Source organism: Zerene cesonia, chromosome 26, assembly GCF_012273895.1.
Source record: "Zerene cesonia ecotype Mississippi chromosome 26, Zerene_cesonia_1.1, whole genome shotgun sequence".
NCBI lineage: Eukaryota > Metazoa > Arthropoda > Insecta > Lepidoptera > Pieridae > Zerene > Zerene cesonia.
This window is the reverse complement of record NC_052127.1, coordinates 3745733-3769840: the sequence shown is the minus strand read 5'-3', so window position 1 is coordinate 3769840 and position 24108 is coordinate 3745733. Positions and strand designations below refer to the sequence as shown.

At 33.5% G+C, this 24108-nt stretch overlaps 1 protein-coding gene across 2 annotated transcripts; it reads right to left on the bottom strand.

The window, feature by feature from the left end:
• Positions 1-274: 274 nt before the first annotated feature.
• LOC119837035 (zinc transporter 2-like) lies at positions 275-23938 on the bottom strand. Of its 2 annotated transcripts, none has more exons than XM_038362518.1 (10): positions 23658-23938; positions 7490-7618; positions 6268-6430; positions 5507-5698; positions 5008-5188; positions 4526-4619; positions 4136-4260; positions 3560-3675; positions 3085-3257; positions 275-2540 (listed from the first exon to the last, which is right to left on the bottom strand). In XM_038362518.1, exons 1-9 carry the CDS (start codon positions 23787-23789, stop codon positions 3109-3111), a joined length of 1281 nt encoding a protein of 426 aa, XP_038218446.1. In that variant the 5' UTR covers positions 23790-23938; the 3' UTR covers positions 275-2540; positions 3085-3108. The 2 variants fall into 2 exon arrangements, with proteins under 2 accessions (XP_038218446.1, XP_038218447.1); XM_038362519.1 differs by lacking the exon at positions 23658-23938 and adding an exon at positions 20839-20983.
• Between the last annotated feature and the right edge of the window lie 170 nt (positions 23939-24108).

Genomic DNA, 24108 nt, shown 5'->3' with positions numbered 1-24108 from the left:
TTTGCAAAAAAATAATCCCGAAAGGTTTTAAGCTCCCAAAGAATAAACACAACGCCCTGTACAATCGTGGCTGAAATGGGATACTTTTATTTGGTTTCCTAAGACTTCTTTAAATTTTATACTAACTTAAATTTCTTTAAATTTTTGCAGAACTATTATACGTTGTTTACCTGTCAATGGGGCTTATACCTTGATATTGTGTATTTTTCTTTATAAGGCGAAATAGGAAATAGAATATTGACATCTTAAGTACAGAATAAAATAAAACAAGTACTGTAATTTATCCTCCTTTAATATCATCGATTACAACAGACTATACAACAGTTATATATTACAAAGGACGGCAAAATACATTTATAACATGAACTAAATAAACAATTTGTCACCAATTACCTACAAAATATAAAAATAAGTTTTTTTGGTTATAATTTGGCAGCTAAGATCTAAAGCACTATTCCATACAATTAAAAACTGAATATATATTTTGTAAAATAGTGCTTTAGAAATCGAAATTTGTACAATTTACTACTAATATTGAAGCATATATTTGTCATTATACTAAGTAGGCTTACCTAGTAAACTACATTCAGAAAATAGAAAAAAAGATGAATAAAAATAGAATTTAATTTCATACATAACTCGCACCAATAATACATATTTATACAAAACAGCTGCTAAAGTGCGAGCGAGAAGGCATACATTCGCCGCCCGTAAGCAAATGAGATACTAGTATGATTAAAAGGTACACTTCATTGGTACGGGTCATATATAAAAATTCAGTTTATATTTCGATGAAAAAATTTATAAAGAAAACGGCATATACATCATGCATTAGTATAAATATAGATTAAGAAAAATAGAGTAAGCCAGTTAAATAACTACATACTTACAACTGAGCTATCACATTAAATTACAAACACTTTGAGCACAATATATAACATCTAAACACGTAAGTACTGTTGCTAATTTCAAACATTTCTTTGGAAAATAGAAGTTCTCGACCCAAGTAATTGAGAAAAGGTTATGAAGTTTTTGTCTCTTTCGTTCCAAACGATTTCACATATGAAACGAAGACACAAAAATACAATAAACATAGTAATTTAGTCAGCTTTAAAAATGTTCGTTAGTGTCATAGTTAATATCTTTTATTGGAAAATAATACTAATAGTTGAAAGTTATTGAGCAGCATTATAAAATTGACTTATTTCAAGTAAACATAAAATTACGACTCGATTTTATTATATAGGAAAATTAATAAATCTTTAATAAATTTTAAGAACTTTATAATTCAAATACAAATACTTTGGTAATGAATAGTCTATTCAAGAGATGTTAATAATAAAATAAAGTTAAAACATAAAACATTACTAACAAAGAAGAACTAATATGAAATTTATATTCAATTCATGTCGGTACAATTTCCTAATTGAATAATAATTATAAAACAAAAATAACGGCTAACATCTACAATATCACTGTCTTTCCTAATATATACAAAAACAAGACCAGCCCGTAAAACAATATTATATTAACACAAGATTTTACTTATAATTAAATGAAACAGCATTTATTACCTTAACTATAAATAATTAACGTCTAATTTTGTTTGGCATCGCTACATAATACAAAACATATTTCTCCATTTCTCTTAATTTTCTTACGTCCTAATAATATACACCCTGCTCTCTATTAACGAGTCAATCCGATATATAACAAAAACTATAAATTTTATATCTTACTTTATGATTTACGTATAACACTGAATACATTTTTACAATATTATGATCAAATTATGTTTTCTTAAAGCTACATTTTATTTGTCAAATTACACATAGCCTTTCCTATTTGGCACGAAATTGTCGACATTATATTTTATTGTATAAAAAAATAATAATTCTGATAACCGGTTTCAATTTATTTTTTCATCTATCTCCAAGAACCGTTGCCTAGCAACCATGCGTTTTATCAAAAAGTCCTTATATATTTTTTTCAAATGACAAAATTGGTCAAGCGTATAGTCAATTAAACACTACAAATTGATAAAATAAGGAAATCGGATATATTCGTAACAAATTATAAAATAACTATAACACTTTTTTATAAAATCAAATAACTATAGAACAAACTAATAAAAATAATTTCATAAATTAATACTACATTGAAGTTTTGTGCAGAACTTTATAACGAACATAATGAGCAGAAATGAGATCATTTTCAACTGTGATACAACTGGATATTTATTTTAAAACTGGATCATTTAAAAGAAATATAAACAATAGCTAACACTGAATATATTTAAACTACAACTTTGACGAGTGAATTTGTTCCGGTTTTTTTTAAAGACGTCTAGCTTTCTGTATAATTTGCATGCGAAGTCAAAGTAACTTCTTATCTTTTTTTCATCTAAATATACATAAACATCAAACGTTTGGAATTTGGTTAATACTTCTAACTCTTTATTACAATAGTTACAGACTTGTCACGTTTGGTATTTCAATAGAGTCCCTCGCCTGTGCCGTTTGCTCGTTGTCAGTTTGGATCTGAAATTAATATAATGACATAATATTGAAGTTGAAAATTGATTTATATTTATTGTTTATTTGTATAAAATATGCTAAATTTACTTTTAATATTATGAAGAGAGAGGGAGATTGCAGGTTTTAAAAAAGGTAAAAAAGGTCATTTGTTATTACAATTAAATTTTTCATGGGTTTAATTTAATACTAGACGCTCCGCCCGGATATCAAGGTTCCTGTTTTACGCCAAGAGAACATTTATTCGGGATAATAAGTATCCTCTCACCGGAGTCAGCTCATACCCCGTCAGTATACCAAATTTTATCAAAATCCGTTTAGTAGTTTCAGCATGATTGACGGACAAACATCCAAACAAACTTTCACATTTCTAAAATCAACAAATAGAGTCGCGTATCATCCATAGCATTTTCCTTTTATGGTAAAAAAATGTATAGCATAAAGTCTCTAGCGTGTGCGGAACGTAATCTTCGAGCGTTCCACCTGGAGACGCTCGGCGTTGTACCGCTCCACCTGGAAGCCGGCGAGCGGCAGCAGAAGGGAGCGTCACCTAGCGGCACAGCGTGGAAAGGTGTCAGGGCGCGGCGAGGTGCGCGCAGCTGCGGCAGGCGGACATCTCGGCGCTGTACCGCTCCACCTGGAAGCACGCGCTGGCCACGCCGTACTGCGAGCGCGCGAGCGCCTGGCACCGCGACAGCACCGCCTCCCACTCCGCCAGCTCGTCTGCGCACGCACATTTTCGATTCATCATAATTATGAGTAGAGGGGGGCGGAGAGTCAAATAACAAATAAATCTGGTGTATCATATTGACATAAAAGAAGGGAGTTAAAAAGTAGCATAAAACATTGTTATCGATATGCATCTGCTTAAATTATAGTCATAGTCAAATCTATCCCCCCTTGGTAGGGTTCAGCGTGCTCTACCCCATGGTGGGTGCATTTGATTAACTTCGCGAATAGACTTATGTTAATGATGAATATGATGATGATGATGATGATGATGACGATGACGATGAACCGCTCACCGATAGCGACGTGCGCGGTGAGCACGACGTGGTGCGTGGAGAGCGCCCACGCGTGCACCGAGTGCACGTGCCGCACGCCGCTCACCGCCGACAGCGCGCTCACGCACTCGCGGTACCTGCGCACCATACACCGCTATTGAAGTTGGTTTTATCCGATTGTGCCAAAAGGAGTGTTATGTTTTAGGAATGGGCTAGATGAAAGTAAGATCGTTAGATATATCATATATTAGTTGTATAAAAAATTGTTATTAAAATAATAAAATTTACATTTCATGAGTAAGACACAGAAATTATTATAAATTAGCTTGCTTATTAAATTTTTTTTCCACTATAATTATTCACAACATTTATAATACAACTCTACAGGAAACCTCTTAATTCTGTTTTATACTCATATCGCATAGAATCTAATCTAGTTCGAAGGACCAACAAATCTACACGCTACATTAATTTCATTAATTCAAGTACACTTCTTTATAAGCGCTTTTGAATCGTCAAAATATACTGTCACAATCAAACCCCAAGAGTCCCACACTTCAAAAATGTTCCTAGAAACAAAAACCCACTCAGACCCACCTAAAGTCGTGCGGCACGGCCTGCATCAGCATGGACAGCGCGTCTCGCACCACACGCGCCGACGTCAGCAGAACGAGTATACTGAACACGAACGTGCATATTGGGTCTATCACTTTCGCTTCTGGCTGTGGAGAAACATATTCATTTTTAACCGACTTCAAAGAAATGAGGTTGGTTAACAATTGTACTGTATTTTTTAAGTAATTAACATATTTTATAGGAAAACTTTTATATTCAAAATCGTTATAAGTTTCTTCCGTGTGATTTTGATGTCAATTTAACTGAAGAATTAAAGAAATAATAATAAATGAGGACTCTTTTAATGGACTTACAATGGCATTCTGGTTGTATAGAGATTTGTAGAAGACATTAGTTTGTAGGAAAACTTACGTAAAACTTAATTATAATAGCGGCGAGAAGAACTCCACAGCTCTGAATTAGATCCCCTATCACGTGTATTAGAGCCGCCCGTAGATTTATATTTCTGTAAATAAATATAACGTATATCATCTAATTAGAAATCTTCTTCTACACCTCCCCTCATCATATTATGTTATTATTCTTCTACATTACAATTAAGATGCATGAACTGAACCGATTTAATAAATATATAAAATAAAAACTTTTTAGTACAGCTAGTAATACAAATAAGTTAAGCTTGTGGTTACAGCCCTTATGACGTTCAGGAATCACGAACCAATCCAAAGATGAAAAAAATTTTGAAATCGACCCTGTCGTCCCTGAGATTAGTGCATTCAAACAAATGAGCAAACAGACTCTTTAGCTCAATTTTAATTATAAATCAATACAAGTATAGAAATACAGATTTATAGAGACCGGAAACAGAATAGTTTCTCTAATTGTACACGCACCTCTGCGTGGCCCCCACCACGCTGGTCTCAGCGGCGGCCATATCCTTCAGACTGTAGTCGCCGTTGGGCACGCCGTTTGCGGGCTTGTCCCGCCGTCCGAACAGACGGAAGCGCTTCGGCGAGCCGTGCGCGTGCGCGTGCGCGTGCGTGCATGCCGCGCCGCCGTGCGAGTGGTGGTGGGCTGGTGGGGGAGTGATTGAAAGTTAATTAAGTATAAAAGCAAGGAAGTAATGTACAAGTTTACATGTTATTTGATTTAAAACTATAGAAGTGTTGTTAGAAGATTGGGAAAATTATGAGTATCTTAATATCGCTTCGCTTTTTATTAATATTACTATGCTTTTATTAATACCAGACTGGACAGCACATAAACGTATTTTAGTTTCTTTGTGACCCGAACCTCTTGGTTCAATGTTTAAATGCGATTATGAAAATCGCATTTAAACGTTGTATTTTGATGGTTAAGTTTTTTTTTATGACGCTCAACAGAAATCCTTACCAATATCCGAAGCGCATCCATGCAACACCAACGCCAGTAGCACGTTGAAAGCGACCCCGCAGCCCGACACGATCATCATCATGTCCGGCTCGATGGTGTACTCGCCGGTGCGCACGCGCAGCGCGGCCACGTACACGAACACGCCCGTCAGCGCCCATATGAGTAGAACGGACGCCATCGCGCCAAGCACCTCTGAAATTGTAAGAACTACTGTGAAGAAACTCATTTGAAATGACTAGGAAAGGGGAAGCAACCAATTTCCTCCAGATAATTACTTGAGATAAACACACGTACTGTTGCATATTTACAACAGAATAATAATTCCTCTATTGAGAAAGGTCGATATGCGATTTTCTAATTTAAATGACATAGCAATAAATCTCAGGCCAATTCGACAAAGCTACTTTCAATGCTGTTTCTTAGATGATTTGTGGTAAGTAATGCCAAGCTACCTTAGTGATGACAACTGCTACTAATATAAAATATACATCCATAATATGTATGCAATGTATCGTATGAATTATCTTTCTTAATATATAGTACTGTAGAAACTGCTTTCTAAACCAGTGGACCGGTGATAACCGGTAAGTGGTAAAACTTTGTTATAACTATTTTAAAAAACTTTGTTATAACTATTTTAAAGTGCTTCTAGAAATAGAATGAGTAAATTTTTGAGTTTGAGCTATATAATCTGCATTTCACGGCTATATGTATACATATCGTGATACGCCAAAACAAATTCAAACAAATGCCTCACTCACCAGCCCTCCGATATCCATACGACATGTTGACAGTGGGCGGTCTGGACGCGCATCGGAAGGCCAGCAGCGCGAGCGCGAACCCGCCGCAGTCGCTGAGCATGTGCGCCGCGTCGCTCATGACCGACAGGCTGCCGGCTAGATACCCGCCGATTAGTTCGCATATCTAGAAATATAACAATTTAAACGCGTAAAAATCATTGTCGTATAAATGGTATACAAACTATTTGATTTTGATTAATGTGAAGTTGTGTTCAGTCTTTCCCACTCTCAGTTGTTTCACTCAAACGACAGGCAAAAAGAAAAACGACTGCTTCTATTTTCTCCACATATACCTAACGTGGCACATTTGGGAAAAACTTTCGACAAAATATTACTAATGAATACTTAAGTAACTACAAAAAGCTCAATAAAAGAGCGGGAGAGAAGGTCCCTGGCGGCTAAATGCAATATGCTCGCCCACAGGTTCGCCCGATGTAGCAAAGAGGTAAAAATAACATTATTTAAAGCTTATTGCCAAAACTTCTACACGGGAAGCCTGTGGTTTAAATACTCAAAATGTAGCATGAATGCATTACGGGTGCAGTATAATAATGGGTTTAGGATGCTTTTGGGTTTGCCGCGGCACTGTTCAGCGTCTGAAATGTTTGCGCAGGCTCATACAAATGACTTTTATGCCATTTTGCGAAAAAAAACCGCTTCGTTACTGCAGCGGCTTCGTGCAAGTCCCAACGGAATCCTGAATGCATTATCGCAAAAAACTGACTCACCAATACTCAAGCATTTTATTCATGTGTTGGTGAGACAATGATATATTTTGTCTTTTTTTTTTTGTGTGTGTTTCTCTTAATTTTAATTTTAAAATATTTTTAGCTTTGAATGGACATGTATTATTTAAATTATTTGTTATTTAAATTATAATTACTTTTTATTTTATTTTAATTTTAACTTTTGTAATTAGGTTTTTGTGAATTTCATTTGTAAAATTGTTATAAAATGTGATATTGGGTCCTTGTTACCCCGAAATAAAGAATTTATTATTATTATTATTAAAAGATTCAGCAAGAATTGTGACCATCGCGAGATGTAGATTAATTATTAAAAGATGGTTACTACAATGTTATAACCTTTACTCATAATAAAATCATTCTATGGTATTTAATATCTTATTAAATGCGTTACACTCCTACATTAAATTATTGTAAAATCAAGCTAGTATTATTACCATAAACACAAAGCACAGCACAAGCGCAGTCAGCAACTGCGGCACAGCGCTGGGGGGCTCCGGCCGCTTCCAGTGGCAGTGCTCCTCCGCTTCCGCCGGCGCTGTCACCGTCACCTCCGTGTAACTGTCCTGGAGGAACAATAAGGGACATTATTAGAACCCAATAGCGGCTACACAAGACTTAAAAATCCGCATGGTCAAAGGACATTCCCTTGGAAAGGAGATGCTTCACCGTGGTAAAAAGTAGTATTTATCGCTCTCTAGTCTCTCATATACAAATATCAGGGCATAAATCCGCATCGCTGTGACATGAAAGAAAGACAGACCACCAAACAAACAAACACATTTTCACATTTATGTAAGGAGGCCTAGTAAGGGTAAAAATACTAAGGAGTCGCCATTAATGAATACCCAGTGGATATTCTAGCTACGTTGTTATGTTAGAATGTTTCTTTCAAGCATCCCGATGATACATACCATATCTTTACTAATATAATAAAGTTTTTTTTTATTGTTTGTATGTACTCTCAAGGCTCCGAAACTACTGGTCCGATTTTGAAATTTCTTTCACCAAAAGAAAGCTACATTATTCCCAAGTACTATAGGATACTTTTTAACCCCGGAAAAATTCTGCATTCCCACGGGATAACGGTAAATTGGACATATATTATAAAGACTTTAGTATTTTTGTATGTTTATAGCGTTTCCACGCAAAAACTGCTGTAGCGATTTCGAAAAAATTCTTTCACCATTGGAAAGCTGCAACTACACTGAATGACATAGGCATTATATGTACCAGGGGCGAACAGCTCGTAGTTTTATATTACAATGGACATTTATCGAATGTACTTTTATCGCGATACGTGTAATAGTACGCAATCCACCCGAGTCACTCACTTGCGTGCAAACATACGTACGATGCACTTATGTAGGATTAAAATATTAACATACTAGCTGCGCCCCGCGGTTTCACCCGCGTAATTCCGTATCCCGTAGGAGTATCGGGATAAAAAGTTGCCTGAATGTTATTCCAGTTGTCCAGCTGTCTACGTAGCAAATTTCATTGCAATCGGTTCAGTAGTTTTTTCGTGAAAGAACAACGAACACACACACATCCTTACAAACTTTCGCATTTATAATATTAATAGGAGTAGGATTAGTAGGAAGTAGGAATCGCAAATATCCTACACTCTTCGGTTTGTGCATGTGTTTGTGTGACTGGCATTAGAGTGATTAGAATCAGGTAGCATCGACGAACCACCGAATTTAGCATAGATTAATGTACATGAAGCTTTATTTTTGTCGTTTACATTTTTTTATCACTATCCAAAAAGTTTGAAGTGTTTTTATGGGGCCCTAACACAATATATTGTCACCCGGACGATGGCACGATACCAACAACGAAAAAAATAGGAATCTTGTATGGTGATATAGATTTTAACCATAAATCTAAATCAATCAAATGGTCGTTTGGCAAATAACTGCAAATAATATTTGCCTAATTGCATCGAATCCCTTCTGACTTTTTTGTCGTGAATAATAAATACTTTCTTGCACAAGTAACGATTGCTTTAATGAATAATATTACTAGAACAGTAGGTACAGTCACTCTCAGAACGTATACGGTATACGACTATATATATATTATATTAAAGCATATATATATATATATATATATATATATATATATATATTATATTAAAGCATGGGTACATAGATTGATAGATAAAATTATACAAAGTAAGTGAAATAACATTTTATTACAGAGGAAAAGGTCCTTAAAACTATTATTTTAGCTCTAGTAGAGACCATCAAATAAAAGCTTATAAGATTATAGTCCTAAATAAACGCCTGGTAAAAGTAAAATCCTATCATACATATACTTGCCTACTTATTTCGCTGGAAGCTCAGAATTCCTTGACATTATAAATTGAGACTATCCTACGTAAACGCTTTCAAAACTTCATGAATTTCAAAGGATTACGCGAGTAAATGACTTTCTAGTTTGTATCAAGATAGATTATATGAACGTGCAGAATTAACTTCGGATCAGAGTCTGTTTTAGTCTTGGATTAGATAAGATTTAAGATCCATGTAACTTTAGATTAGGTTATATTTATTTCATTGAATGTCCAAACTTTTACTTGCTTAACACTTCAATCAATAATATAAAATTATTCCGAATTGTATGTGTAATAGATAAAGAAAAGGTTTTATTATAAAAATACCACGAACTGGGATTATTTTTATGGAAATTTCTTCGCCTTTCCCAAAGACTTAAGAACCAAAACTATCGGTACAAATAGTTTAAATTAACGAGTTAGAAATATATCTAAATACACATAATAATATGAACAATATATTTATTGAAATATGCCTGAAAATTAACTCGATAATTATAAGTGTAATGACGTTAAAGAAGATGTAATAGCCAATCAAGTCTCAGCCTCATGTAATTAGAAGGTTCACAGGGGTTTACCCGATGCCTAACCAATAAGAGGATCAACACGTTATTGTAGGTACTTGCCTGGCAATGGGAAAGTTATCCTTGTTCGAGCAAGGTCCCTCTTATTAATATGCTAATCACTACACTCACGGGATCAATAGAACCTGTTGCTAAATAGCTGTTTAACAACAGGTCACGTAACTTTTACATATAATAGATAGATTACTTAGACTTTATTGTTTATATTACGTAAATCGTTCCAACCCTTGGTTATTATGTTGCTATCTATAAAAATATCACCAAAAAATTCATCGCTTAATGTAACGTAAGAGATAAATAGAAATCAATACAGCCTTGTATTTCGTAGACATCTGACACGTTGGAGTCGACGGGCCAATGAAGTGTTACTAACTTGTTTATCAGACTCGTATTAGGCTTTCAATTTGCGTCAAAGCTTCGCCATTTTCTTGGAAGAGTTTGCTTGTAAACAATGTTGTTTGAAAATAATTATGTCGAACACAATCTTAATTAAAGTTGAATTAAATTACCTACAGTTGGTGGTAGCGCTAAATAATAAATTGTGATAATAATTATTGTTGAGACTTTCTTTATATTGCTGCTATGACAGCGAGCAACTAAGCTGGTGGTTAGCCGGATGGTAAGCGATCACCACTGCCCGTGCTACGAACGACCTAAATTGCAAATAATAGAAATAAAAGAAAAAATAATAGAAAAGTAGGGCTGATTTAATCCCAAGCCCAAGTAAATTGGAAAGCTATCGAAAATGATGTATGATGATAGATAAGCATTTCTTGCTGGTCTATTTTTATCTTCAATAACTCTATATATAAAAAAAATATGTTCGTTCTAATTCTTTTACTTTATCGGTAAAAGTTCTGGTTACGTTCTATTTTTAACCGACTTTTGGACGAAAAAAGGAGACGGTTCTCAATTTGGCCGGCATATTTTTTTCATTTAAAACTTCCACGGTAACATAGCTAGCAGTTATTATTACCTCTTGAATTATTTAACGATTCCACGTTAAAAGTATACGAGCAACTTGCAATTTCGGGCTTTCAAAATTTTATATGTTTTCCTCAACCGACCAAATCATAAAATGGTCAGCAATAAGCACTAAACGCGACACTTAATGGGTGGTAAATTGCGAAACGGCAGTAGCGGCGTTACAATGAATTTTTCCGCTTGAATAACCGACCGTTACTGTCGTAACGGTCCATCTCCGGTATCTTATTACCATCGAAATAGAGAGTAAATTCATCGTTACTAAATAATCTAATATTTTTGAAGAAAATTACCGCGCAATTTTATTTTACACGACCAAAAAATCTTCTATCACATTCGCAGCTCATCATCAGTTTAACTCAAATAAAACAGTATTGTGGATTTCTAAAGAAAAACGGTATTTCTTATTTATTTATCACTGTTTTCATATTATTTATGGAACGATAAAACAACAAAGTCTGTCGGATAAGACAAACACAGTGCCAAATAAATTTGGCAGCGGGAAAACCTATCATGTGGTATTGCCTTTGATTCCGAATATTAAAATTGTTTGAGCGACAAAGGGAGGCGGTATAAAACATATTTTCACCCTTGTGTCTACTGTTTGATTGATTGTCCAGTAATGTAAGGTTTTATCTACAGAAGAGTTTTTAGTGATAAACATTTTTGTATAGGTACACTTTACGTACGACGTGAAAACCAATTTTGGTTTCGCGACGACTTAGACAGATCACGAAAGTTTTCACAACCAACTCGCAATCTACATATTTATAAGCTACACACATTAACAACTTTATTACCACAAGCACCCGATGATCTAACTGAACACAATGTTTTGTTAAAATTGTACAGAAAGAGTTTATCAGCGCACCGGTTAAAAAAACTAATAATTGTAACGAAAAAAGCTACTGGCGTTTTCGGAATCCCGCAAACAATTTTGACCTCCGTGCAATATAAAATGTTCGTGACCTTTTAACTTTCATATCAATGTCGATATCTTATATCATATTTAGTTCAATGTGGTAATAGAGGAGGATATTCAAAAATCCTGATAACTAGGATTTTTACTGCAGAAAGGGACACAAAATTCCCAAAATGACTGGACTAATATATGTTTTTGTTCTGTGTCAAATCTCGGCTTCAAAAAATTTTGGCGTTAGTTTACAATATTTAACTAGAAGAAAACATATTTTTTTGAGATACAGTAAAATGTTAATGTGTACTCGTATATAACGATAAAACAAAAAATTGAACAGCACATTCTTCCAAAACGGATTTCATAACACTAGACGTATTTTAACCACCCACCAACACAAATTGGTAGCAAAAACAAGCAACTGGAATTGTCTAAAACCTATGGGGGCTAATTGCTCACGCCGTTTCGATTACACCGGCATGTGCAAATGACATTGTGACGGAAAGCCGGGATATAAAAAGCGAAACTACAATACAATGGAGTACAGAGTACAGACCATATTTTATTTGTAGCCGATTCTAATAGACATATGTGAAATACTTTTTATACCTTCAAGCGTTTCGTTCCTTTCGATGCTAATTAATAAATACTACAATAGCAAAGCCGAAAAGCATTCTAATACTTATATTTCTTCTATTACTTATATATATAAAGATTTTTATAACAATGCTTATCATATTACGCTTTATTTAACACAATGAATAACATGGTAACGAATAGTTATTATAAATTACAATGCTGCATAAAATTGTAAAGTTAACATATTTAAGTTTATGACAAATTCTCGAATGATTTACAGTCGTACAATTTAATATTCCATGCAATATGTACTAGTTAATCGATTTGCACAATCCTAGTTAATATTATATATGCGAAAGTTTGTAAGGATGTGTGCGTATGATTGTTACTCTTTTACGCAAAAACTAATGAACTGATTCCAATGAAATTTGGTACGTATACAGCTGCACAACTGGAATAACATAAAGGCAACTATTTATCACGATATTCTTACGGGATATGGACTCACGCGGGTGAAACCGCGGGGCGCAGCTAGTATTAAAATAACAAGGCTTTATTACAACAAAGTGAAGGCTTTATAAATGAAATCTGTTAAAAGAATAGAAAAAAAATTGATCATGAGGTAGGATCATGGGTGGCCGAGGGGCCAGCAGTTGCCGAATTCGAATTCGAATTTCGTTGCGGGTTCGAATCAAAATCAAATGTTTTACTTGTTTTAACAATTTTAATACTATGTATTTAACTATAAATTAAAAAAACGAACGCTTTAAATTTTTATCTAGGTATCTCAATAGATAATGTCTCTGTATGTTTCATTCAAAATCCTATTCACAGGAAGTAAGATTTCTTAAAATGCGAGATCGTTGAAATTTTGCAACCAATTACACGAGAAAAACACGATTACGCCCCGATCGAGTTTGTAGTTTGCACTGGAGCGTTTCATATTCAGCTATAAATGTTTATAGCGCATTTATGACGTTGTAGTACTGTGTACACGAACGCGGGCAGAAGCAGTTACATAACGATCGTTCACAGTACAGATCAATAGAAATAGTATGCAATATAAGGTAAGAGTAACTCGTTTTACGTACAACAACCTTCGGAATCTATTTTTATGAAACCATTTGAGGAAAATCTACAAACGTGATTTACTTTAAGAGATAACAATTTCGGGAGTACAATTCAATCTAATAAATTTGTGGGTAGACCTTATTAGGTTTGCCGCAGTCGGAGGTCCCGTTTATAAGATTAGCGATTTAATATCACCTGAATTTATGTGAAATGAATTCTCCTTTTTCGTATCACAAAATTGCCCAAGAGTTGAAATAAGAAAATCATCGTCATCATGAGCTCATACTCGTATATGTTCTCACTGCAGGGACTCACGCCTCCCCGGGAGCAATACATGAGATGTCATAAGTATATGGATGACAAAACTTGATTACAGGACATGCCGATTTACTCACGACGATTATTATCACCAATTAAATGCGCAATATTAAAACTGTAGGAGGTATTATGTATACTACATTGTTTTACAAAACCGTATGATATGCAAAGAACGCATTTGCAGTTCTATTTTTAAATGCAAAAATCGCGGCAATTATGTAAACATATTGTAAAAAAAGTGCCAATATCCGCTTTAAATAACAACTGACGTCGACATGCATTTTCATGGTGCACATATAGAGGGATATTTTTCGGCTATGAAACTTTTAGTCATCGCTCATTGTCAGCAGCACCTGACAAAAGAATAATACGAAAGCTGCAACGAGGAGATGAGAATTTCGTTCTATTTAGACTATTTATTCCAGGATAACAGTATAAACTAGCAGCTGATAACGAGATAAGATAAATCATACGATAAAAATTGGCCCGCATTCCATGTTTAACAAGTTATAACTCAGTTGTTTTTGCTTTACATTATACTTTATCTACCTTCTTTAACCTCACGCAAATAGGCATAAATTTATAGATAACCAAATACTATTCATGAAACATGACACATAAAACAAATACATGTGAAAACTTGTAATTGGTCTTATTCGCTTTTTTCACTTTACTACGATTGTATTTATAGCTGTAAGTTTTATTTTAATTAAATAAATAAATAAATATACAAGATGCATCTCAACGAATGTAATTTTTTTCTACTACCTTCTTCAAATTCTACTAGTCAGATGGTACAATTTACATATTACTAGCTGCACCCGGCAAACGCTGTTCTGCCTTACTCTGATCATTTAGGGGTATGAAAAATAGATGTTGGCCGATTCTCATAGATACCGGATAAGCACAAAAAATTTCATCAAAATCGCTCAAGCCGTTTCGGAGGAGTATGGCAACGAAAACTGTGACACGAGAATTTTATATATTAGATATCATTGTACTAACCGCAGACAAGTGGCAGGCGGAATATTACAAAACTAGTAATTTTACTTTGAAGCTCATGTCCCTATTATGAATGAAATACTAGGTTAATAGATAACGACATATATGTTTTCCTCCACCGCTTCTATAGCAACTTACCTACTCAACATGTACTGGCAAATACAAGCTCAGTTATTCATGACTCCATCGGTCTTCTTTAGCGTCGTAATGAATCTCTATTCCAATGTTAGATAAATGTTACTCAATGTCGGAGCTGACCCATTTCGGTTGCATTTCATTCCCGTAAAATGTTCATTTGGGAGCGATATCCATTCAATTGCAGTGACTTCTAAACTTGGCAACATTGCCAGAAGATGTTAAATGAATGAAGACTACAATAAGCTGTTGTTAAATACCTGCTATAAATTCAACTAATAAAGTTCAAACATTTAAATACATAGTTTGTTTATCAAAAAATAAGTATTAATGAATTGAGAAAGTCCTTATGAATACGAATCTGTATAAATGCAACAAATTTTGTTTAGTGTTTTTGTTGGTCAATAACTAAAAACTTGCGGTTTTTTGTATAAAGTGTATAACCACAATCCTAGTTTATAGGGTTCCGTACCCAGAGGGTAAAACGGGATCCTATTACTAAGACTTCATAGTCTGTATGTCTGCCCGTCTGTCACCAGCTTGAATCTCATGAACCGTAATAGTTGATGTCGTTTTAATGGGATGATGTTTTAAAAAATGTTAAGCAACGGTTGGCACGCTCACAAATACGGATGGGTGATCAATTTTTTTGTAGTTGTCCGGTTTTTTTGTAGTTATTCGTACGGAATTATTCGTGACGTGAGTCTGATTCGACCGATTTTAATAATAAATAGTCATCATCTACCAAAAAATACTCGTTAAAATAATACTCAACAATATTTATGTAGAATTATAATATTTATATATGATGATGATGATGATGATGATGAATCATATTTATATAGAATATAAACAAACCTACATATACATATATTGTATGATTCCTTAGTAAGATCATATTACAGGAATATATAAATCGTATCTTTATATTCTCTACATCTAATAATAGATTAAATAAAAAACGACAATCTTTCAAGCAAGTGTGACACTAGGAAATCTCACATTTTATCCTCGCACGTTTTGAGGAAAAACAAATTGTGAAATCGCTGGACAAATACTTTTAGAACGCTTGTTTATTTGCAAATCTTTATCAAGCTTCACGGATATGACATTAGAATCAGAAAACTTATTGATTTCATTTTAAAATGTTAATGAAGCATCCTACTAATATTAAAAATGCGAAAGTTTGTAAGGATGTGTGTGTCTGTTTCTCTTTCACGCAAAAACTACTGAACCGGTTGCAATGAAATTTGGTATGTAGACAGCTGGACAACTGGAATAACATATAGGCAACTTTTTATCCCGATATTCCTACGGGATACGGACTTACGCGGGTGAAATCGCGGGGCGCAGCTAGTTTTCTATAATCACGCAACTCTTAGTTCAACGATTGAATTGCAATGGGGATTCTAGGGTTTTTTATGTTATCACGTTAGCGATAGACGCATTAAAGTAACTATATGTATATAACATCGCTTATTTTTTAATCAAGTGAATATTAAAATCGTTTTTTAACTGGCTTATAACATCACGTTCATGGCTCTAATGCAAAAAAAAAAAACAGTAAAGTAACATACGAGAAAACAACATACTCATTAATTTTCTAACAATTAAACCTCGAAAACAAATTCCAACTTTATAATACATGCAAATTTCTTAATCAACATCAGCATACAATATCATTTACATTAGACTCGATCACGTCGATACGGGATTATGGGATCGCAGTGCGCTCACATGCGACGTGCTGTAAGCTGATTATGGTGCAACTGTACAAGTTCAAAGGCACTTATGTTTCACTGCCACATTGCGTAGTGGATACGCGACCGATGGACAATATTGTTTTTGTGTGTTTATCTAAATGTATTCCGTAACAAGCGGGACCTTTTTAAAAAAAAAAAAAAAAACCAAAGACATGATATTAATGCTAATATTGTCATTAATTTATAATTCAATATTAAATTAATATATTTAATAATAATTCATTTTTCCTTTTATCATATTTCGTCTTTTGTAAACGTCAGTTTTAAAGACTCAAATAAAATTGTGTCTACATATAAAATTGTGAGTAGATATACTTAAACTGTCATAGAATCCATGTCTTCTTGCGAATGTGATGATACTTTACACATTGAAATTAAAAATCTTCGTATTTTTTTATTTAAGATTTAAAATTAATAACAAATGAATGTAAATTCTATCAGTCCTTACACATTCATTGCGTCTATCAATAAGGAAGAACAATTAGCCATCCTTTGTATTGCTATCAATACATATTATATTGTCTATCACAGAAAATAACCATTTTCATACAATTCATTTTAAAAATCCACTAATCATATTTATCCATTTACATCCAGTTCTCAACTTTTATGGTTAGCAACACATATGGCGATTCATTTTTATTTACATAGATAATTTTCCCTAATATACAGAATATACATAACAACATTACAGGAACTCAAACTTAAACATTGATACATTCAACTAGACTTATAGAAGCACTTTTGAATCGTCATAATACACAGTTATAACATGACACGATACGATTACCCAGGACACATGTTCCGTACTTCGCGTGTTCAAATCTTATCATATTTTGCTGAATCAGGTGCAGTTCCCGACTCCGCATATAGGGAGACGCATCGCATAATGCAACGGGCAAACCGGATGCATTATCTTGATTAATTTCACTTTATACTGCAATGTATGTACAACGTTTTATTACCCTGTAACTAGAGAATAATGGTTCTTCTCATCTTACTGGGCTAAAATGCTTTATACGTGGACTTTTAAGTCATATTAAGAAACAGAAAAGGGATTCTTTCAGATCAATAGTTATTTAGTCAATTTCCTGTACACAACTCTCTTACAACAACAATACCACTCCTTAAATGATTAATTCCAATAGGTACCTACATATTGGTCAGAAACATTCACATAATGGGAATTCAAAAATTCATTTCACATGTCGACACATTATGATTCATTGAACCAGAAAACGAAAAGCGTATTCATATCGAGTGGGCTGGGAATTTCCGAAACCAAATGGCACAATCAAATATTGATTCCGACATATTTTATAGTACCTACCTACTTAAACTTTTTATAAAATTAATAGCTCCCATAAAATAGACGAAATTATTCTGATTCAGGTAAACGAAAATCTTTAGAGAAACAATAAAAGAGGTTTTATAGCGAGTTTAAAAACGAATCAAGCGAGGATAGCGATATTAAATAAATATAATAACATTATATACTACCGGTCGGCCCGAAATCGCCTGTGTTACAGGGGCTAACTAACAAACGGGCGGTAATCATATGTTTTTTTGCCAATGTTTTACCCCTCCCTCCTCTTCCTCAAGGTGAGACATGCTGAGGTTTAAGAATGTTTTAATATCGTTTTCATAATAACTGAACTAATATCATAAATGTGAAAGTTTGTTTGTTTCGATGTTTGTCCGTCAATCACGCTAAATCTACTGAACGGATTTTGATGATATTTTGTATACAGATAGGCTGACTTGGGTGATAGGAGTTTTTATACGGATTAAATGCTTTCTTGAGGTAAAACAGGAATCTCGATATCCGGGCGGAGCCGAGATGAGCGTCTTGTAATTAATATTTTTGAGTTGTGACAGCGCCGTGTATTAGAAATCAAATAAAATAGAAATATGTTTTATTTGCCACCAAACCACCAATAAAACGGCCGTATACTACGGTTTGCTGTCTCTTAATACTGTAATACTATTTAATTGTCAATTACAGTAGCAGCTTTATCGGTACTTAATATTTGTTATATCTATCGCACGCCACAAATATCATGTCGAATCACTGAAGTAAGCTTGTTGATTATTCATATCCGATAAGCCATAACTATGATCGAATCAATTATTTCACGTCAGCTTGCTAATAAATTGCTTTTATATATAAATTGCTTGCCTGCTAAATATTTAAACGTTTTAGTTTTTTTTTTTTATTTAAACTTTTCTTTTTTATTGCTGGCAACTTGGATAATTTTGTTTCGAGCCTTTGTTGTAGGGATTCAAAGCACGTTATGCCAAATTAATTTAAAAATTAGAGGAAATATATACTCCTTATACCTTCAACTTATTTAACCCATCAAGAGACTTATCTTATATATAACGAGCAATTCTTGTATATATATATATATAATTGAAATCTCGGAATCGGCTCCAATGATTTTCATGAAATTTAGTATATAGAGGGTTTCGGGGGCGATACCGATATTCCTACGGGATACGGACTTACGCGGTTTCAACTGCGGGTCACAGCTAGTACCGTACTATCTGAGCAACACCACTATCTATTCCTTTATCTTTTATCAATCAAATTTATCCACACATCCAAATATAATAGGAGATGAATCTTTTCTTCAATGTTGTAACGTGACCGGTGACGTCATTAATCTTGGAACGAATTAGGAAACTGTCAAGAACACAGTACAGAGCGATGGTGATGGGATATTAACTATTATTCCATTTGACCTACCCCAGCTCGACTTAATGGAAAAACTATTTATATATTATATGGGGAAAATAATCTCGCGATTATGTTATTAATATAATACAAAAACAATACTAATAAATTAATCGAGTTGCCATAGGACGGGTCTTTAAAAATTAGATACGACGATTCTAAATAGGCTCTTTACGAGATATCTTTCGAAATTCCACGAAATACAAAATTTTGTAAATGCAAAAAATAATAGTATTTTACTCGCACTCTCAAGTTCGAGTATAATCAGAATCAGAATCAGAATCAAAACTGATCAGAGTTATAGGAATAAATAGTAAATACTCATGAGAATTAAAAAACAAATACGATAACCAAGCATCGACGCCTGCGATAAATCTTCATGACGTCACGATAGCCGTCCATAATCATGAGAAGAAGCAAGGTCATGAAGAATAATTTAATGATACGTCACCGTACACGTTTTTTGTATTGTTTATGCATTTTATCTTAAAAGTTAAAACTAGCGACCCGCCCCGGTTTCGCACGGGTGCAATAATACATGATTTATACATACAAACGTTTCTCTTAAATCACTGTATCTATTTAAAAAAAACCTCAGCAATTTCTCAGACTGTAAGGATGTTTGTATGCTTAGATCTTTAAAATTCGGCGATGATTACGGAAAGAGACTCTGTTTTATAGTATGAAGTGATATTTAATCATTTATTCCGAAAACTCTTTTGAATCTTAATTGTTTAATTACTTTTATCTTAGGGTTAAGTACCAAATTAATCAATTATCCCATATTTATCATTATACAATCTGATAAAAGAAAATACTATGGATTTTAAGTAAACAATAAATATTAATGATAATATGCCGTTGTTAATAGGTTAATGATATTATCTAAAGTTTAGATTTTATTGGTTTAGATTCTAAACGTAAAAACTGAAACATTTTTGGCTTTTTTAATGTATTATGTTGCAATGCTATCACATAAAAACTACTGGACCGATTTCAAAAAATTTTCACCGTTGCAAAGCTGCATCCTTTCCTGAGTGACACAGGCATATACGTACCACGGGCCAAGCCGAGGCAGAACTCTAGTTATTAATAAAAACTAAACCGTCTTGTTCAATATAGAGCTTACACATTAATATTAAATTACCTATTCCTAAAACCTTAATGGCTATTGTATTCATATCATACAGTTTGATTTATTATGTATTAATTAAAACTTTATAAGACGTGGACTTGAAAGAGATGAATTATGGCCACGAGCCATAATCTCGAACATACTTTGCCGGTTTCAATGTAATTAAAAAGTAACGATATTGAAAATTTGAATTCAAATTATACATTCACAATAAAACAACTCACATTTAGCAATTTCATCTCCGCTGTTGGACCGAAAACCGCTATAACAATGCCAGCGAGACAACACTATTAAAAATAATTTATTAAAATCGTATTCAGCACTGCAGCGCGATTGAATGCAACATTTTACAATCTACCGTCTACGTGATACTGGCTCGCAATAAAGCTGCCCATTCACCCGACAATTGTTCGCAGTCGACATCGTCTTGATTAAGAAATAACAACAAAACTTACCTATCTACCATAACTTTCTTTGCGATGTATTTTAATAATATTTCGTCTGCGTTCCCGAGTTCATTGTAACAGTAAAAAGTTAGTATGACTTTAGTAGTATAAGTTCGAACCTTAATTAAATTTAGAACGACTCTGTTATTTCATAATTCATATGGTGTGAATTAGCGCTGAGGAATATTTTAATTGTACAATACGTACAAATTCATTTTATTTATATTTTTAGAGTTCCGTACGCAAAACGGGACTCTATAAATATTAATAAAACCTATTTGTGCCCGTTGTCCGTTTATCTGTCCATCTGTCAATCATGAGACAATTAATATTTTCATAGATTATGTATTTCTGTTGCCGGAAATAATAAAATTAAATTATAAATTAGTAATCATATTTAGATACAAATCATAAAATTTTCATGCACTTGTAACTTCTTTGTACCTTAGTATCGCAATTCCAACTCGCATTTGACCGATTTTTTTATTTGAAAATGAATATGCATTCGAGCGCTCCCGGAAATAGCTTGACATGATATACGAGCATCCCTGTCAAATATATATTCTGATAAACTTGGAACATGTTTATCAGAATATACCTTTATACTATACCCCCGAAATAATCTGATTCGGAACACTATAAATTATCCAATAATAAAATTATTATAAGCAGAGAAATTTTTTAAAAGAATAGAAAAATTTCGATCACGGGGCGGGATTCGAACTCGCGTTTCTGGCCTATCCGTAGCAACGCCTAGCCTCTCGGCCACCCGTGATCCCTGTTAGAGATTTATAAAAGCATTTCAATGCTATAAAAACTAAAAATTAAATTTATAATAAGCTACCAATATGCCGTCAGTTTGGGGTAGTGACGCATCAAATGGTCGAATTCCTTTCTTTGCAGACAATTGCATAATTTCGAAAACTTTAAAATGTATCGTTTGGAAACTTCATGAGTTTATCACACACTACCATGCAATTGAAATATACACGTACATGGACTAATTCCAACCGTGCGGCGACCACTAGCTTTAATTATTCTACATTGTAACTTATAGAACACATGTTTCCTTGTCAGGACAAGATGCAAGCATCTAAATGTGATACTGGTGGGCACAGAGCAAAGCTATAATACGTCATGGTGGTGATTGGTGACAGTAGGAGATAGTAGTGGAAGCTTGGAACGCAGAGTTAAAGAAATTCCATGCGGAAAACGATTCTGTATATAACCATGTTGTTGCCCGCAGCTTTACTCACATGCTTAAAGAAAATACAGTTATCATTTGATAATAATTCAGTTTTTCTAATATATATTTCACATTTTTATCCATAAGCATGTGCTAAGAAAGGATGAACAAAAAAGTATATCATACTCATTCTGATGTATTACTAATTATTTATTTATCCCCTTATCTTGTTTTTTTTTTAACATTTAATGAGGATGAATAACAATCTTATCTGTATTACAGGATATCCTTAATTTTTTTGTTGGCAACAAACTATAGAAACATGAAGCAATTGCTTCATTTAATTTTCTGAACTACGAATTTGCTGTAAGGCTCAACAAGTTTCATCTAATATGTTATGCTATGCTTGTTAGAATAACCTCACTTAAGCATAATAATAAAGAAAAATAATTTTAAGTTACAAATGAGTGCTTGTTTGATATTTAATCACACAGATGAATGGACAAAGCTGAAACTTGTGATAGAGGTGGTAAGCAAGCATTTATCTGAATTTATTTTAAATATATCACATCCAAATTCGAATTGGCGAGTTTATAGTATTAAAACTTGTTTCCTATTTAACATGTGTACACAAGGAATATGAATATTAAAAATTAACTTCAAACTCCAAACAAAAATATTGTTTGACATAAACATAAACAAAGAATCATTAGCTATGTATACAATAGCATATAATATGTATACATAGTTCCTTCATTGATACCACAATATCAGAATATATAATTTTGAATTAAAACTTGTGTTTCAAAAATAATTCATTTATATTATAATTCTGATATAACATAAGGAAGTTTGTTTGAATGTGAAAAGTGTTAGGAATGTGAGAAATAAGGAAATTAAACTTTGATTAGATATTGCAGCATCACCCACTTTAATGATTGTAAATGACAAAGTATCTTCTAGATTCCAATTTAAATATAAACAACATTAATAAAATGTTAATTTTGCTATGTGACCATTTGGATTTTGGCTTTTAAAATTTATTTAAATAACTAAATATGAAATAGATATTTTAGATTTATAAAACAATGTTTTTTCTTTTTTCAAACAACTTTATGACAATAAAATATAGTAAAATCAATGGCGATAGCCGAAGTGAAGCATGTACACAATATAATATAAATAAATCATTATTATCATATTGCGATACCAAAATTAACAGGACTTTGTGTAGAGTTTTTTTTATCTTTATATTTTTTATCAACCTCGTAATAAACGTACGCATGGTACAATAATGATAAAAGCCCTTGTATTACGTATATCAAACACCAAGCTACTATGTAAGTTTTCACCTAAATTTCATACTTTATCGCAAAATAACGCGTCAGATATTGCGAATATAATTAATTACCTGAGCAAGCAAGGGCGCTCTATCTAAATGTTCAGAAGACGCAAACGCCGATTCATAGTACGCTCCATGATTCCTTTGCTCGTATCTGGATCCACCTTCATCCCACATACGAGCTTCGAGCTCATCAGACATTCTGGCGCCTGGTAACGCACTGCCTATTGTTTATACTGTAGAAAGCATTTGTTTCCACTCAACAACCTAAGATGATCACAGTAACGAAACGTCTTCACTTTTAAACATTATTGCTATAGATATTTGTAATTTATTTATTTTAAAAATAATTATTGAAATCAATATGAAAATGAGCATCAATACATGCTTCTCTTCACAAACAATTTTGAGACTGACAAACAATGACATTTGACAGTTTGATTTTTTTTACCGATGAATTGACGTATGCCAATGAATAGACGCAACCTGTCATTTTGATTTCTGATAAGTTGCCATTACA